The sequence below is a fragment of the Phyllostomus hastatus genome, unplaced genomic scaffold (genome assembly GCF_019186645.2).
Source record: "Phyllostomus hastatus isolate PE091 unplaced genomic scaffold, TTU_PhHast_1.1 phas_contig_148, whole genome shotgun sequence".
NCBI lineage: Eukaryota > Metazoa > Chordata > Mammalia > Chiroptera > Phyllostomidae > Phyllostomus > Phyllostomus hastatus.
The window spans coordinates 12,384,019-12,401,928 of record NW_025333607.1 but is presented as its reverse complement, the minus strand read 5'-3'; the positions used below and the strand labels follow the sequence as shown (position 1 = coordinate 12,401,928).

General features: G+C 44.2%; 1 protein-coding gene across 1 annotated transcript; it reads left to right on the top strand.

Annotated features, from left to right (window-relative positions):
* The first annotated feature begins 8,510 nt into the window (after positions 1 to 8,510).
* LOC123832524 (histone H3.3A) lies at positions 8,511 to 16,974 on the top strand. Its single transcript, XM_045860198.1, has 4 exons — positions 8,511 to 8,635; positions 10,177 to 10,327; positions 11,557 to 11,710; positions 16,328 to 16,974. Exons 2-4 carry the CDS (start codon positions 10,200 to 10,202, stop codon positions 16,454 to 16,456), a joined length of 411 nt encoding a protein of 136 aa, XP_045716154.1. The 5' UTR covers positions 8,511 to 8,635; positions 10,177 to 10,199; the 3' UTR covers positions 16,457 to 16,974.
* Positions 16,975 to 17,910: the final 936 nt, after the last annotated feature.

Genomic DNA, 17,910 nt, shown 5'->3' with positions numbered 1-17,910 from the left:
CCTTAGATTCTAGAAGTTGACTTACAGGCTCAGAGTATGACTAAGCTTACCACTCAATATGTACTGCAAACTGCTTTCTAAAAAGTTGTACCAGCAACCAACCATTGGCAACATCCACGTGTGTCTGTTCCATGCACCTCATCACCCACAACAACCCAGTGTGCTGAGATGACATTTTAATGAGACTCTCGTAACAGTTTCCTTGAACAATGCCCCCCCCCTATTTTAGTAGGTCAGGTATGGAATCAAAATGGATAATAAACAGATGCTATACAGAAGACGTGTGTCTTTTCATCCAAGTGAGGAAGGGGGGAAAGGCACTTGGTGATACTCCAAACCACGATTCCCGGTGATGTATCTGAGACAAAGCCACGGCAGGCAGACAAACAAGTGTGCAGAAGATCACAACGAGAGCAGCTTTTTCAGAAGAAAAGGCCTCTGGCAGATCTGAGTCTGGGGCCACGCTCTCTCCAGCACCAGATGCACTGCTTCACACAAAGGGTCCACTTTCTACAGAAATACCTTGGAAAGCATTGTTGCCCCAACTCTACTCAGAGGTGCAATATACGGTAATGACTATTGTTCTCTAATGTAACAATAAACAGTGGCTAGAGACAAACCAAATAGCTGTTCATTGACTATGGGAAGGGGAAGGTGACATTTTTACAAGATACCTCCAAAGATCTATTGGTTTAGTCCATTTAATAAGTTTGGACCAAGTGTGCTGGCCCTTCAGCTTCCCTGGGCAGCTCTGAAAACCACATTCCAGGGCTGCAGAGCGACTGAGCTTGGGGGTCCCACGGCTGGCTCAGCTGCTGCACCCCTCTGCAGGCTATGGAATAGCAGCATCGCTACACCCCGAGGAAGTAAGAATGATAAAATGGTATTTAAAACAACACTAATAGGCTAACTGCTGATACTTGGCAAATGATTGATACTCTTTGCTAGAGGATTTTTGCCTTTAGACATTAATCCATCCTCTGAATGCATTTAGAGGAATGTACATAATTCTTGTAAAAAGTCCACATTTAAGTGGACCCACGTAGTTCAATCCCATGTTGTTTAAGGATCAGCTGCAGTTATCTGTAACTGTTTTTTTCTTCCTAATAAGAAAAAATTAAAATGTCTTAAACATTTTAGAACATATTCCAGAAAATTTAGGGGTCACCTCTTCCCAACCACTCCCCGACCCCAGGTTCCCCTGGTGTCCCCAAAATGCCTCCACTGGCCACTGGGTCACACGCTGTCTTGAGATTCTCCCCCTTGAAATGGGGAAGGAGGGCTACTATGCTTTCGCCTTGGTAGCAAGTGCCAAGCAGATGGGGGGCACTCAGCAGATGTTCGTTTAACTGACCCAAATTGTTCTTGTTCACACGTGGTGAGCAGCTAGCAGATCCTGTGAAGGCCTTCTTTCCTAGAATATTCTCGCCTGTGTATTAAAACTAAAGAGGAGCCCCGGCCACTGTGTCAGAACGCTGGAGTCAGTGGAAGGCGAGGGCTGGGAGCATCGCAAAGGTTGCCTGGTGCCCACAAAGCTTCACCGGGTGCATCTCCACTGTGAATTCACTGTGGTTCAAGGCGAGGTTCTGAGCCTTGCGGTCTCAGAAATCACTTTAACTGTTTGGTGCTCCTTCCTCATGGCAGACCCCCACTAACCACTTTGCCAGGACACCCGTGTATTCATTTGCGCAGGGAATGTGAAGATCTCCTGGATGCCGGGGAGGGAATTTGGACCCACACAGACGGCCCATTTCAATCCCACAGTCGCTTGGTGAGCAGGGGATAATGATGAGACTAGGTGCCTTAATCATTTGACGAGTGTTCAAAATTAATAAAACATTAATAGTGGCAGCCCTGGTCCAATGGGCACATTTCATCCTCGCAACTTCACCTTGAGAAAAATATTTATCTTCCTTTTCCTGATGAGAATACTGAGAAACAGATCGTAGCTCATTAATTCGAAGAGGTACATGAGGTCTGTGCAGGAAAAGTCCAGCCATTGTTGATATAATGAGAACAGTTTGTGCGCCATCGATGTGACCTGGCAGCCAGGGAGAGTGGACTGGAGTGCACATGCATGAACAATGGCGACTTCACTGTACTAGTCCGTGGGGACAGTAGACACTGTTGGGCGAGCATTTGAACTGTGTGGCTACTGCATTCAGAATAACTGAGCAAGTATATCAACAAATCTGCATCAAATTTTGCGTTAAGCCTGAACATCTCTCCACAGAAACCATTCGGGTGATTCAGAAGGTTGCAGCTGTGGGCAACTGGTGATTGGCAGCTTCATCACGACAACACACTCATTCATGCATCACTACTTGTGCAGAGTTTTCTGGTGAAACCAAATCACCCAGGTGACTCAGCCCCTTTACAGCCCAGATTTGGCACCCTGCGACTTCTGGCTGTTTCCAAAACTAAAATCACCTTTGAAAGGGAAGAGATTTCAGACCACTGATGAAAGTCAGGGAAATACAATGGGGAAGCTGGTGGCGATTGGGAGAACCACGTGAGGTCCCAAGGAGCCTACTTGGAAGGGGACTGAGGGTTCATTGTCCTTTGTACAATGTTGGGTGTTTTTTTTAAATATTTTTACGTAATTATTTTTAGAGAGAGGGAAGGAAGGAGAAAGGGAGAAAAACATCAATGTGCGAGAGATACATCAACAGGTTGCCTCTAGCATGCCCTGAATGGGGGACACAGTTCGCAACCCATGCTGTGCCCTGACTGGGAATTGAACCAGCAACCTTCCGTGCCAGGCTGGCGCTCAGTCCACTGAGCCACACAAGCCAGGGCACAATGTCTCTTTTATCTTGTATCATCGTCAGTAAATGTCTCTATTTTTCAGAGTGTGTGGCTGGATACTTTCTGGACAGGCCTCATGTTTTCTTCAGATGTGAATATCCTGCAAACAAAATGCATCTTACCATTGACTGTAAACCCTCTATGAAATATGGTCACTCCTGCTTATCCGTCTATCAGATATTCATTCCGTGTCTGGCGTGGGTGAGGTTCGATGCAAGCCGGACAGTGCACAGAACATCAAGGTGTATAAAAGCATCAAGTCCTTACTCTCACCACCTTCATAGTCTGGTTAGGGGGACCACAAGTCAGCACAGAAATCAACGCAATGTCAGCTCGTGAGACTTGCTGTGAAGGAAGTAAGCGTGGAAACGAGACACTCGTGACATGAGGGGCAGGGGCAGGGAAGATGGGCTCTCTAAGGAGTGACATGTGGCTGTGGCTTCAGAGCAGCACAATGGCCTTCCCAATGGGCTGTGGGCTGTGGGGGTGCCAGGAGACAGATAGGTCCCCCCAGCCCTAGGGTCTCCTGGGGGAACAACCTGAGCAGTGCGGATCTGCATCTTTGTCCCCGGTCACTGCAGCGCTGAGTGCAATAGATACACCATGTGCGTCACACTGCTCCACCTGGTGTGGGGGGCGCAGCCCAGGAGGCATTCCCACCCCTGGGTTCCTGCTTTAGTCCTGCTCACCATGAACACGGAGCCCAGGGAACACCCGTGCCAGGTGCCCACGGAGCACTGCTCAGCCCAAACTACAGCCAGGCAGGGCTGGGGACAAGGAGGCTGGCCAGGGCTGAGCCCAAACTACAGCCGGGCAGGGCTGGGGACAAGGAGGCTGGCCAGGGCTCCGGCTGTGGACCTGATGCCTCCCGTTAGGGACTTCTCTCCCTTTTGGTATCTAGACCCTTTTTGGTGGTGGCCAAGGCAGCTGCAGGGGACATTTTGCAAATTTCAGCTACATCATTATTTTTAAATACGTGACCTTTAAAAAGTTTAATTGGATTCAAAATCCATTCACAAGAAATTTCAGGACTGCATTTGTCACTGAAAGAAAGGGAAGAGAGAGGGGTGTGGGCGGAGGTGGGAGAGGGTATAAGGGCGACAGAGGATAATGAAAAAAATTCCAACAAAAAGTGAACTATTCAAAAAAAAAAAGGAAAGAGCCCTGGCTGGTGTGGTTCAGTGGACTGAGTGCTGGCCTGCAGACGAAACAAAGGGTCACTGGTTCGATTCCCAGTCAGGGCACACGCCTGGCTTATGGGCCAGGTCCCCAGTAGGGGGCACGCAACAGACAGCCACACATTGATGTTTCTCTCCCTCTCTTCCACTATCTCTAAAAATAAATAAATAGAACCATTTTTTTAAAGAAAAGTCTTATTTTAAAAATGGAATTTTCAACATATAACTTCAACTGTTATATTTTTGAAGAATTAAAAACACTCATTCTGAATTTTTTAGCACCTACATGCGTGAACAAAGTTTTTCAATGATTAGATCATTAGGAATTTGTAGAGCTCTTCATTATAAAGTCTTAACCAGGAACGACACGTGGCCGTCTCAAATATAAAACCCGACACAAACAATTATGTTCATGGGTATAAATAAGCTCAACATCTCTAATTAAAACCTTTGAAGACATTTTTTTCCCAGGATTTTATAGAAATTTCACATTAACATCTTCCTTAAAACATGTTTTCTCTTATAGTGATTATATAATATAAAAATATGCAATGAAATTCTTCATCAAGTTCCAAAGGGATGGCTTCAAATACCTTCCACTTTCCTCAGGTGTGCCTTACAAATCCGATTGTGTTCTAAGAGTAAAAAGACACGGAGAAGTGGGGAGTGTTGTCCTGGAAGATGAGTGAGCCGACCCTACGAAAAGCTGGGGGACAGCATTCACGTGCCATGAGAGGGCAGGCGTGACTCCAAGTCCTGCAAGGACCAATTTTAACCAAGAGCAGTGGAAGGCCACTGTTTAGATTTAGGCAAGGGTGTGACTTAATCTGATTTACACTCTAAAACCTTAATCTCTGCGTGCTGCAGCAGAGAATGCAGAGGTGCAGGGGTGGAGAGGGCAAACAGGAAGTGACAGGGGGCCCAGGTGAGAGGTGGGGAGGAGTAGGTCATTGAGATGCTTTTCAGAGGTAGGACCAATAGGATTACGGGAGTGAAAGGGAGGCTTAAGGAAGGTGCCTGTGCTTTGGGTTTGAGCAGTTGAGTAAATCATGATGCCGTTTACTGGGCAAGGCGGAAGGAGGGGCAGTTTTGGAGAGAGGACTGGACTCCAAAGCCTCAGGACATACTTTTTAACGAAGTGCAAATAAAGAGAGAACCTATAGATGAGAAGAGATTTAATAGGCACATCAACCATCTATTTGGTTCCCACGACACTCAAATAGCTACCCACAAAATGATTTTAAAAGTCTGGGATTTGCTTCAAAATAATTCAAGTGGGGGAGGTAGCGGGGGTGAGTAGAGGTACAGACGATCACGAGCGGATCACGTTGAAGCTAGGTGAGGGGGACACAGGGGTTTATTATATCATTCTCTACCCTTTAGTCACATCTTTGACAACTTTGCCAGGGGGCTGCATGAGTTCACCTAATAAGAAGGTACAGCAAACTGGGAAAGGCCCCACACTGGGTGGGTGTGGGGCGAGGGCGGCAGTGCACAACCAGTGGGCAGAAACAGGTGAGGCCACTACTGCCCCAGACTTCGTATCCCTTGGGGAAGAGACAGATAATAAACAAGCTAACAAATACAATCATCGGGATGACCATTTCACAAGTTCTAGGAATGTTTAAATCGCTAATGTTGTACACCTGAAACCAATACATTGTATGTCAGCTGTAGTTGGAAAATTAAAAAACAAATTTGAAAACAACCGATATGATAGATGTAAGTCAACCTGATAACGAGAAAGGGTGACGTCATCGTGGGCACAGGGGGGCGGGGGGGGGAGTGTACAGAAAAGCAGCTGCACGAGGCAGCAATCTTTGCGTTTGACTCAGGAGCCGAGCGATATTGTGGACTAAAATGGTGCTTTTAAAATCCATCCCATTGTCCTCTTGAAATCTTACTTATAAACAAATCCAAGTTAGTGGCCATCAGCGTTCTATGGTAGGAAAAATGTTTTAACTTAGAAGCTGTTGTTCCCATCCTCTTTTTTTTTTTTTAACTCCAAATTCTGAGGCCATTCTTAGCTCAAGAGTTCTAGAAGCAGAGGCAATTCAGAACTGACTCTGGCGCCCCTCGAGAATCCCTTCTGACCCTGGCAGCCCTTCTCTCCCCTTCATCTGGACTTGGAAGTCCTCTGTCCCCCTGAGCTACAGTTTTTGCCACTCTTAGGGCTCCACAGGACTTTCCCTCCCGGCCCCTCATCCAAGTGCATTGTGCAAGGCAATGCTTCCAGAGATCACAGGCTCCAAGAAGCCAGGAGTGTTGCTTGTTTTGACCCCTTTTATTAGTAGCACCCAGGATTGTGCCTAGTCCGTAGTTGGCACTCAATAGTCACTCAGTGAGAGAACTTTCTGAAACCACTAGATAACCAGACACCTACCCAGGTGCTTACCTACTAGATCCCACAACTGGAAAGAACTTGAGGACTATCTCCACAGATAAATATTACTTCCATTTTATTGACAGACAGCCGAGTTGGTTCAGATAATCCAAGATCAGAAATCTTTCATGTCAAATGGTCTTTCCCTTCCTTAAAAATATTTTAGCCCTGGCTAGTGTGGCTCAGCAGATTGAGCACCAGCCTAATAAAAGGGCCACCAGTTCATTCTCAGTTGGGGCACGCGTCTGGGTTGCAGGCCAGGTCCCCAGGTAAGGATGTGTGAGAGGCAACTACACATTGATGTTTCTTTCCCTCTCTTTCTCCCTCTCCCTAAAAATAAATAAATAAATAAAAGCAAAACCAAAAAAATGTATTTTTAAGCCAAAAAATAGGAGATATAGAAGAATCTAGCATAGAAAAAGAACATCATCCATGCCACTTAACATTTCTTGAAGATAGGATAAATTTAATTGATGTAGAACAGACGTCCTGGATAAACGCAATAAATATTTTGGTATCCTGAAAACAAAACAAAACGAAAGCAAAACCAAAAAAAAACTCTTCTTGGCCTGAATTATGGGCCACTTTGCGCGGCCAGCTCAGCCGCGGCTTTTTTGCATATGTGCTGTTGGGATGAGCTAGCAGACTGCGTGTGCTCTGCGCAGCGGCACAGCAACCACGAACACTTAACATTCATTAAATAATAATGAGACAGGAGGCCTGGATTTCTTTTTTAGTTTCTCCTGGGACGGTTTCTCACTTAAGTGACCTTGGACAAATCTACTCCCCCCCCCATTTCCATATATCCGTTTCAGGATAATGTTTATGACTAAGATGCTTTCTAAGATCTTCAAATTACAAACAGTGCCCTTCATCTACAAACTCTGTCTCCTTCACTATCCTATGGGTGATCTGCATGACACTTCTGAAAACCTTCACACACAGTTGTCAATACCACCTGGGGGATGATTCATGTATATTCAAGGCCAATGAACTGATAACGTGCATAAAACTTCAGCCTGTAAAAAGTCTGTTCCTCATGATGCTGAGAATTGGAAAATTGGTAAACGTAACAATCCCCAAACCACTTTGTTCTTTATTTCTGCCTCTTTCCGCGACACTCAAACTGGGCAGAAGCCGCTGACAACATTTTATTATCCTGATGTGTTAATTCTACCGCAACACTGACATGGTTAAAAGGCCCAACTGGCTGGTAGGACGAACTGTCGGGACTGGTAGTCAGGCCCTGGCGCAGCTAGCTGTGTATGCTGTTTTAGGAGGCTTCCAAAATACAGCCATCTTGCATCAGACACCCGGCCCAGGAACAAGGCGAGCTTCGTCCCCTCGGCCTTGGAGACGCTACCTGAGAGGGGCTGGTAGTGCCGGGTGGCCGAGCCCGAGCGCACCGGCCCCAGAACAGCCCGCAGTCCGCCCCCGGCGGCCCGCTTCGGTCGGGGTCGGAGTCTGAGCGGATAAAGTTGTCTGCGGAGGGACTAGCCGCACCTGGACCCGGACGAAAGCGAGTAGAGGACTGTGCGCCCCGCCAGCTGCCAGAACGGCCCGACCCGAAAGTGGGAGCAGTAAACCAGACTTCTATTTGCAAGCTTCCGGTTGGGGAATGATTTCAACTGGGGCGCGGCGACGCGGACCGCCGAGTCCTCTTCTCCGTCCGGACGCTGTCCGGGGCGCCTCGGGGGCGCGCGCCAAGGCCCGCGCGGGAGCGGGATGCCCCCTCCCTCTCCCCCGCTTGGCCCCAGACGCCCGCAGGCCGGGCGTTCACCCGCCGCGCCTCCTCCCTCCCCTCCCCCCTACCTGCCCCTGGGTGCCCCAAACCCGGGCTTCGCGAGTTAGATGATGTGTGCTCATGGAGCCCGGTGGGAGTGCGGGGCCCGGGAGCTGGAGTTAAAACGGGGTCGGGTGGCCGTCTCGGCGGGAGCCGTCGGCCCCTCGGCACGTCTTTTGTGTTTGTACACACACGGAGCGAGGTGGCTGGGAGGAGGGAGCCGACGGCGTGCGGGGGAGGGGCGAGCGCGCGCCAGCGAACGGAGGCGCGGGGGGAAGGGCGGGGGCGGGGCGCAATCGGGGGCGGGGCCGAGCCTTCCCTCCATTGTGTGTGATTGGTTGGCTCGCGGCGCGGGGGCGGGGCGGCGTGTGTTGGGGGATAACCTCGGTGTCAGCCATCTTTCAATTGTGTTCGCAGCCGCCGTCGCTCTCTAACGCCAGCACCTCCTCCAGCTCGCCGAGCTCCAGCCGAAGGAGAAGGGGGGTAAGTTTCCCCGTCTGCCCGCTTCCCCGGAACCGAGCCCCGCTCGCCGTCAGCCCCGGGCCGGGCCCAGGCGGTGCGGGAAGGGGCCCCGCAGCCCCTCCGCTTTGGCCCACAAACTTTTTGGCCCAGAAATGGAGGTGAGGAGCGAGTTTCCCTCTCCCCTCAGGCGGCGGCGGCTCCCCAGTCTCTCGCCGCCTCAGCCCAACAGCAGCAACCGCCGCGGCGCCGAGCCTGCTCTCCCTCCTCCCCGCGCCCCTGGCTCCTCTTTCTTCGGTGAAATCCCGCCCGCCGCCCCTTCCCGGGACCCCAAACCTTCACCACGACCCGCGCGGGCCTCTTAACTACCGCCCCCGGGCCCCGGCCCCCAGTTTTCGGGCGGGAAAAGGGTGGAAATCGCCGCCGCTTCCCACCGTGGGGTAACTCGCTTTTTGCTGCCTCCCCACAGTTGTTGCTAAGCTTCACCATCTTGTCTCTCTTCCCTGGTCACCGACCATATTTTTTCCCCCGTTTCTCTCTTCCCCATTTCAGAAAAGGAGGAAAATTCTTTGAAGAGGGACATTTTTTTCTCCTTTTTTGGAGAAGCGGAAACTTGATGCATCCCAAATGCAAAAAAAAAAAACTTTTGCATTTTGGAGGGCGGCACGTGGCAGGGGATCGGGGTATTTTCGAGCGTTTTGGTGTTTTGTCTCTTTGGGAGGAAATTGGATACGTTTTGCGATTGTTTCCATTTTGTTCTGGTCGAGAAGCCGAGTTTGTGCTTGCGCGAGGCGCTGCGAGCGAGGCGGGAGGCTGGGGGACCCCGAGCCGAGGGGCCGGAGGAGGCGAAACCAAAAGTTTATGTGGTGCTTGGGGTGGACCGGTCGGCCGGTGCGTTAATTAAAGCCTGGGTGCGGGCACTTTTTTTTTTTTTTTTTCCTTTCTCACTGCGAAGCCTGGTTGGACTGCCGTGAGGATGGTGCTTTGTAGAATGCTCGCTGGTGGTAGCTGTTGTTCCTCTCTGGTTTTTGGTTTTTCAAGGGGCCTTTTTGTCAACATAACTATAGAGATGCTAACGCAGAAATGTTTTCAGATATTTACAGCAATCTATCAACTGCCAGACGCTAGGGGGAGGGTGACGGGGGGGGGCGGCTAAAACCTTTTTTTGCTGTAATTTGACTCAATCTTTCTGCGGTTTGTGGCTTGGTTCTTTTGACGTGTTTATGGGTCGAATGTTTACAGACATTTCTAATTTCTGCTTTAATTAAAGAAATTGGAGCAAAGGCTGTTAGGGGTCTTTTTGTTTCGCCGTTCGTCGCTCAGGTTTGGCATTTTTGAGAGATGATTGGTGTTCAGTGGTAACAATTTTCTAGTACTACAGTTTGTTTCGAGAAATCGCATTTGGGTGGTAAATGTAATCTGTACCCTGTCGAATTATATAACATTACCGACATTTTTTTTTTTAAATGCTGATCATATTCCAGATTTTCGGGGGGGGGGGTAATGGCAGGAAAACTTGTGTGTTTGGTAATTTATGGTGATTTTTGGTTTTTTAATGCTGGTAGGTAAGTAAAGAGGTCCCTATACCATGGCTCGTACAAAGCAGACTGCCCGCAAATCGACCGGTGGTAAAGCACCGAGGAAGCAACTGGCTACCAAAGCCGCTCGCAAGAGTGCGCCCTCTACTGGAGGGGTGAAGAAACCTCATCGTTACAGGTATTAAAAATAAGAGGAAAATAATGGCCAGTTTGGGGAAGCTATCAAATCATAACAGGAATTGGGGGAGGGTGAGGCACATCCACGCTGACTTTTTGTGTGTGTGTGGCCATGTTAAAAGAGAGAGAGAGGAAAAGAATGGAACAAAGCTCCAAACCACAGTATCTATATAATCTAACAAAAAGATGTGTGAAATAAGCAAACTTTTTGTTTTAGAGAAATTGATTTTTTTCCTATAATACCTGAAAATTTACATAAAATTTAGTGTTAGTTTTTATTGGGAACGTGCTTAATTTTGAAGCCACAATCTTACCCAACGCCCAAAGGAAACCTATTACATCACTGATAAAGTTAATGGGCTTAACATTTTATTTAGCTGTTAAGGTGTATTTTTAAATAGTAAAGTGCTGTGTATAGATACATTTTGAGGATATCCTTGCTTTTGGCAAAATAATGACAATCAAGACATCATTTTGTTTTAGTAAAGTTCCCATCCCTCATTTGCTTAAATTGGTTTGTTTCCTTTTAATAACGCATTTTGTTTTGAACTACCCTGAGCAGTGTTATTAAGGGCATCTGCCATTAGAGGGCAGAAGCTGTCCGTGCTTAGGTAGCCTTTGCAAATTAAAAAAAAAAAGCTCATGCAGTGGAAGAAATAAGTCAGTTGAGGTAATTTCTTGCTGACAGTTTTTTAAAAACTTTCCCATATATATTTGCACAATCTAGAATCATGAGGGATGGGCAGTGGTCAGAGTAAAGGTATTCTGGGAAATCAAACATAAATACCACAGGTGTACTTTTAAATGAAGTTCATTGGGTTGTGTTGGTAGGTCTTGCGGAAGAACAGAGGGTTGGGGACGGGGGAGGAGGGTGGTGTCACACTGAGAAGAGTCTAAACAATTTTGACTTCCTTATTAGTGGCCTGATACCTTTACAAGCTGTAACTGTAACAAGTTTAGTGGTGTATATGTTAAAGATGAATGAAATCAATGGCATTGTCAGCAATCTTAATATGCTTTTTGCTTTAAAGGCATTATATTACTCTTTAATAGGCTTGAATATTTGGGTTATAAGTTGATGAGTGAAATTTGTTTCAAAAGCTGAAGAAAAGTTGGGCAGTGTGTTTATTTTTGGAAAATTACTGCATTCCTTTGAAGCTGGCTGCTTAAATCCTTTTGTGTTTTTTATGAACTTTGTAACCTTCTTTACATTTTTTTCTTTTTTTTAAGGCCTGGTACTGTGGCACTTCGTGAAATTAGACGTTATCAGAAGTCCACTGAACTTCTGATTCGCAAACTTCCCTTCCAGCGTCTGGTGCGAGAAATTGCTCAGGACTTCAAAACAGATCTGCGCTTCCAGAGTGCAGCTATTGGTGCTTTGCAGGTAAAATGGCCGGTAGGGAAGTCTCTTTAAGAGTTGGAGGTCCTCCGGTGCATCAAGAATAATTCTAAGTCTTTGCACATGTGTGGATAATTTAATCACAAGCCTGCAAGATAATCCTTTTTTCAGTGTTGAGATGCCAGAAAGGTTAAGTTGCTCGAGGTCATACACACAGAAAATGTACTTTGATCCCATTTGACTCCAAAGCCTAATATGCGTCTTATAAAACCATTTAAATATTTTAAACATTGCACTAAAAAAGCTTTGCGCAGTGGCTGTATTATAGCCGATGAGGTTTATCCTAGACATGCTTATTGCTAATTGTAAACCTTGCACTAAAAACAATGTTTATGGGGGAAAGGCAATCTCTGGTTTGGCTTCTAGATGCTGCAGGACAATAAAAAGATGTCTAAAGGTCTGGTAATCGGTTCCAGTGGCTGGTGTAAAAGGAACGTTAGAATAGATGTCTTGCTGGAGCTGAGGAGGCAGACGCGAGTAGAGAGTGCGTCATAGCTAGGGTGGAAATCAGCAGTATCAGAATTGTGCAATGAGGTAGATGAAGCAGGGAGTGGTGGTTTAGGATTGGCAATGGGGAGAAAAATTGTTCCTAAAGGTGATAGCCAGCTTGTAAAGGAACAAGGATTTGAAGACTTGTCCTTTGCTAAGGAGAATTAGGGATTTCAATTTAAATGGGAAGCATACTGAATTTAATCTTGGCTCTAGGGTGTCAGAACTTTGAGAAATTCTATTTTGGGATTGTTACGTATTAGAAATAGTTTAAGATAATTTGATTAGGTACATGTGAGTAATTAATGTCAATCACTTAAGCAAACCTATTTTATATTGTATGGTTGGCATTCTTTAGTGTGCCTCAAAATGTGGTAAAACCACCTCTTGCATCAGAGTGTGGGGTTAAGGGTGATTAAAGTGCAGGTTCCTAGGCACCACGACAGACCTAACTCAGAATCTCTTTGTGGGGAGGGTCTGGGGTCTGCATACACTCCATTGGATAATTTTCAAGGCTGCTGTTGCTGTGCCAAGCTTTTGTTTTATAAGTGAGGAGGATTTGATAGGTGGATTCTACACTGAAGCATAATTGGTTGAGCTGTTTCTATGGTTAGTCAGAACTCCATTTGATTGGTGAATTCCAGGAGTAGGCATCCATTAAATTGTCAGTGAATTGAAATTTCAAACTAAAGTCTTCTAGTGCTGATATTTAAAACTTTATTTTCTGTTTCAGTCCCTAATTATCTTCACATCCCATTTCATTTATTACGCAATTGCAAATCACATTTTCCTTGCTATTTTAATACCAAAATATTACTAAGAATCTTAGTATTGATTCAAAGCTGCTAATTTTGATTCCTAGTTAAGAGCAGGACTGTGCTTTTGAGAACATAATTATACTTGAAAATTCAACATTTTGAATTTGTCAGGGTTATAATAGAGCCTTGTCGGTAAATGTATTCAGCCTTGTAAATTGAGGTAACTAAAACAATCTACGTAAAAAACTGTTTCTAATTCATGTGTAAAAGTTTATTGCTGTTGTTTGTAACTGTGGTTGTATTAGTTTTGAGCAAAATGTTTACCTCTGCTGCCCATAGTATTCTGGCATTAGATAGCTCTTGTTTTGATTGGAAAGAGTAATCTTTGTTATAAGTCTGTTTTGTTTTCTTATTTTACATATACACTTCTTCATTCAGATCTTTTTTTTCCATTCAGTTCTTTTAAAGATATAGGAGAATTTGCTAATGGAAATAGAATAATAAAAGAAAGCAGTTGAAATCTACAGAAGTGGCTTTAGCAGTAACACTGTTTACAACTTTTCTAATACAGCTAAATGAGGGTGGTAGAAAAGTTAGTCTAGGTTTGCCATAGATAATCTAGAATTGACTAACTTAAAAGTTAGCCTTTGCCTTTAATACCTAAGAGCTTGAATTATGGTGTTTCTATGTTAAAAATGGTAATAGGTGTGTTGAAGTGGAAGAGTCAGGCATTGGATATATTCAAAATGTGTTTTCTTCAAGTTGTAAGATACTATTTGTCTTCTCAGTTATATTAATTTAGCTATAAATTAACATAGCAGTCTTTCATTCCCACTACAGCCTTAATGTTTAGGAGTCTTTCGGACATTGGTTGTAGAGCTGGAAACATACAGGTCACAGTCGAGCCCCCTGTGAGTGTTGACTCTGTCCCAGAGCTGACCAGGCAGAACCCTGGAAAGCTAGCTGGTGCACAGGTTCAAAGGCAGCATGGGGAGCCTGTGGGTCATCCCTCTTACACAAGTAGACAGTCTCAAGAGTGGCAGGGCCTGTAGGCTTGTCCATACAGCAGTTCACTGTTGCATTTCAAGAAAGCATTCTAGATTTGCATAATCCTGAGATAAAATGGGTGAGACAGACTTTTTTTTTTTCCCTGGGGAACTTCAGTCGCAGTGTCTCAAGTGCATTATAGACCCCTAAGAGTAGGCTACTGTATGCCATGTTTTCCAGACTTGTTAACCATCTCTGGAAATCTCAAGAATGCTTCTCTAAATAGGAAGGACTTTTCTGTTCATACAGTCTTTGGAATAGGTACGGTTTTAAGGGCTAATTGTAAACATCTACTTGAGCAAAGCATTGTGGGTATAAAATGGAATCTCTATTAAGTAACTGAGGGGTATTAAAAGACAGCTGGTGTACAAGTCTAATGTGTCCAGGAAGGAGGAGTTTGGGGTTACGTGCCCCTGGAGCAGGGGCACATGGAGTGGCTGCATTCTGCACATCACAGTCATGAGGTAGGTCTGTAGGTCTGAAAGAGTAGGCCAGTGAGACCTCGCTTTTAGTAACAGATGCTACAGAAAGACATGTAAGCATAGTAAAATCTGGGTGAGGCAGGTTTTTGTAGGAGATGCTAGGCAAAGGGTATAAAAGTGAAGGAATAATTTTTTTCATAAGGTGAAAAAGTGTAAGTCGTTTGAATTAAGTGTTGCTCTGTTAATGCTTTTAAAAGCAGAACCTTTGTGGTTTCATTACGATCAAAATGATTATAAAAAGCAACTGTGCCTGTTCCTATCTATGTGTCTTATGTATTAATGTAATACTATGGGGCTTGAATTGCTCGAGTATTTTTGTTTCTTAGTTTTATCATTACTTTAATATTAGAAAATGGAAGTAATTTTTTAAAAATTAGGACAAAATAGCAACTATAACGTCTGTTTTTTTTTTTTCTTAAATGTATTTGGAACATAGAGAAATGTCTATCTTCTAGATAATGCTAGAAAGCTAACTAACCTCTCACTTAATGCTCCTAATCCACTGAAACAGTTTCTTCATTTTAAAATGAGTAAACACTTTTTAAACTTTTTAAAAAGATTTATCTATCTATTCTCAGAGAGGGAATGGGAGGGAGAAAGAGAGAGAGAGAGAATCAATGTGTGGTTGCCTCTCACATGGCCCCCACTGGGGACCTGGCCTGCAACCCAGGCATGTGCCCCAACCGGGAATCAAACCTGCGATGCCCTGGCTCACAGCCCTCACTCAATCCACTGAGCCACGCCAGCCAGGGCTGAGTAAACATGTTTTAACTTAAAGCATCGTTCAACTTTTCAGACAGCTGCAAAATGTATTTAAGAGTTAGGTATAAGTAGAAGCTCTCCTTTTTCTTTATATGCCAAGTGTTGACAAATGAGTCACACAGCTAGCCGTTTTTGAGTGATAGAGAGTTTAAGAAGATGCCTTCAGAGGACCTTGTAGTGTGATGTGAAAAACCCGACGGATCGGTCTTAGTAACCAGAGGATAACACACGCCATAGCAGATCAGGGTACACAGAGGAAGGCACACTGTGGGGGGGGGGGGGCACATCTCCAGGAAAAATAGGTCAAATGGTATAAAATTTGAGGTGTATCCCTGGCCAGTCTGATTGAGCTGGTTAGGAGGCATCCTGCAAACTGAAAAGTTGCTGGTTTGATTTTTCACAGTCAGGGCATGTGTCTGCCTGGGTTGCACTTTTGGGCTCCAGTTGGGGTGCATACAAATGGCAACCAATCAGTGTTTCTCTCCCTCTCGCCTTCCCTTCCCCACTCTCTAGAATCAATGGGAGAAAATTTTTTTAATTTTGAAATGTAAAAGGAAAGGTAGATGAAGAACACAGGATGGAAACCACTTGTCAGCTACATTACTTTCGGCAAGGCAAAGGTTCAGGCGTATCTTGGAGCATGATTAGGGTTCTTTCTGAAGAATAAGGAGACACAGTGGGGACGGAGTATTTGGGTTGGATACATGATTCCATTTATCTTTGTAAGGGTGATGATACTAGAGTTTAAAGTAGATTTCTTTGCTTTATTAAAGACATTTCAGTTTGCTAGAAATCACTCTATTAGAAATACTAAATTTTTAGTAATGAAATAATTTGACTTTTGTGTAATTTGAAAAAGATTTACATACTTGAGCTTTGCATTTTTCATAAGCTGCCTTTAGCTTTGTCCCACAGGTTTGGAAATGTAAGCATTTTGTAAAATAGGAAATGTCTTCTGAAGTAGGTTTTAAAGGGTTCGATAATCTCATCCTTTTAACTGGTACGGGTGTATCGTAGCTGTTGGGAATACTATTAATATTTTTTTTTCTTCATTCTTATTGTAGGAGGCAAGTGAAGCCTATCTGGTTGGCCTTTTTGAAGACACCAACCTGTGTGCTATCCATGCCAAACGTGTAACAATTATGCCAAAAGACATCCAGCTAGCACGCCGCATACGTGGAGAACGTGCTTAAGAATCCACTATGATGGGAAACATTTCATTCTTTAAAAAAAAAAAATTCTCTTCTTCCTGTTATTGGTAGTTCTGAACGTTAGATATTTTTTTTCCATGGGGTCAAAAAGGTACCTAAGTATATGATTGCAAGTGGAAAATAGGGGACAGAAATCAGGTATTGGCCGTTTTTCCATTTTCATTTGTGTGTGAATTTTTTTAATATAAATGCGGGGACATAAAGCATTAATGCAAGTCAAGGTGTTTCAGTGAACAAGTTTCAAGCAGTTCAACTTTATAACAATATAAATAAACCTGTTAAATTTTTCTGGACAATGCCAGCATTTGGATTTTTTTAAAACAAGTAAATTTCTTATTGATGGCAACTAAATGGTGTTTGTAGCATTTTTATCATACAGTAGATTCCATCCATTCACTATACTTTTCTAACTGAGTTGTCCTACATGCAAGTATGTTTTTAATGTTGTCTGTCTTCTGTGCTGTTCCTGTAAGTTTGCTATTAAAATACATTAAACTATACCTGCTTTTGGTCTTTATTATCAACCTTGTTCTTGTACTTCACTTGAAGTGTCCATATTCAAAATAATTGTAGCATCAAGTGTTTTGTCACTTTATATCTGAAACATAAAGACTTGCAAGATAGGGAAAGTATAAGCCTTGTATTTGTCAAAACCATATCTTTAATGTTTGGATGTGTTGTATTATAAAACAATAATTCCCAGACCTAGCCAGCCATAGGATCGCATGGAAATAGATTTGTTTAAGTAGTGGGAGTACATTTATACACATACTGTATAGTAAGTCTAATCCAAAAATTAGTGCATTGGAGACTTCCTTGTTTTAAGATACGTATTAACCCTGAAGTCATTGATCAAGTACCAATAGTTAATTCTTAGGACTGCCTTGGGATAATTAGTGTAAAGTGAGGATAAGGAACCTTTTAAGACCTATCACACCTCTCTAGTACTGAATGTTAGTGGTTAAATTAGAGTTTTTGAAGCTCTCCTGGAAGTGAAATATTAAACATAGGTGACCTGAGAACAGGCCCATGTCAAGGTATATAACATTGGACCTATGTTTTTACTGGTCTTAAACACCTTTTTAGCAGTGACTTCATTTTTATGTTTTAGGTCATCACAAAATCTTCAAGAGAATTATGAAGTTATTTTTTGTGTGGCCCTTTGCCTTTGTTCCCACAGGTAGGCACCAGTATTGGAGTATTAGCGAGGGCATCTGTTTTATTCAAAGTCTGTTGTTGAGTGGAATGTCCCCAGTTCTGTGTTTTGCAGAGCAGAGGGCCACACAGGAGTTCTGTTCATGGAAGTGGGAAGTGTTTCCAATAGGGTGGATAAAGTTACCTGCCAAAAGCTGTTGTGGAACAGTAATTTACAAATAGGCAGTACCACCGTTTGAGTGCTTAGAGTTGATCTTAATTTACATTTTTTTCTCCACGAA

What these genes read in the sequence shown, in the direction of transcription:
- LOC123832524 (XM_045860198.1), top strand. Translation starts at nt 10,200, where the DNA reads ATGGCTCGTACAAAGCAGACTGCCCGCAAATCGACCGGTGGTAAAGCA. An exon ending in AAGAAACCTCATCGTTACAG is followed by an intron (nt 10,328 to 11,556) that starts GTATTAAAAATA and finishes CTTTTTTTTAAG; the next exon opens with GCCTGGTACTGTGGCACTTC. An exon ending in CAGCTATTGGTGCTTTGCAG is followed by an intron (nt 11,711 to 16,327) that starts GTAAAATGGCCG and finishes TTCTTATTGTAG; the next exon opens with GAGGCAAGTGAAGCCTATCT.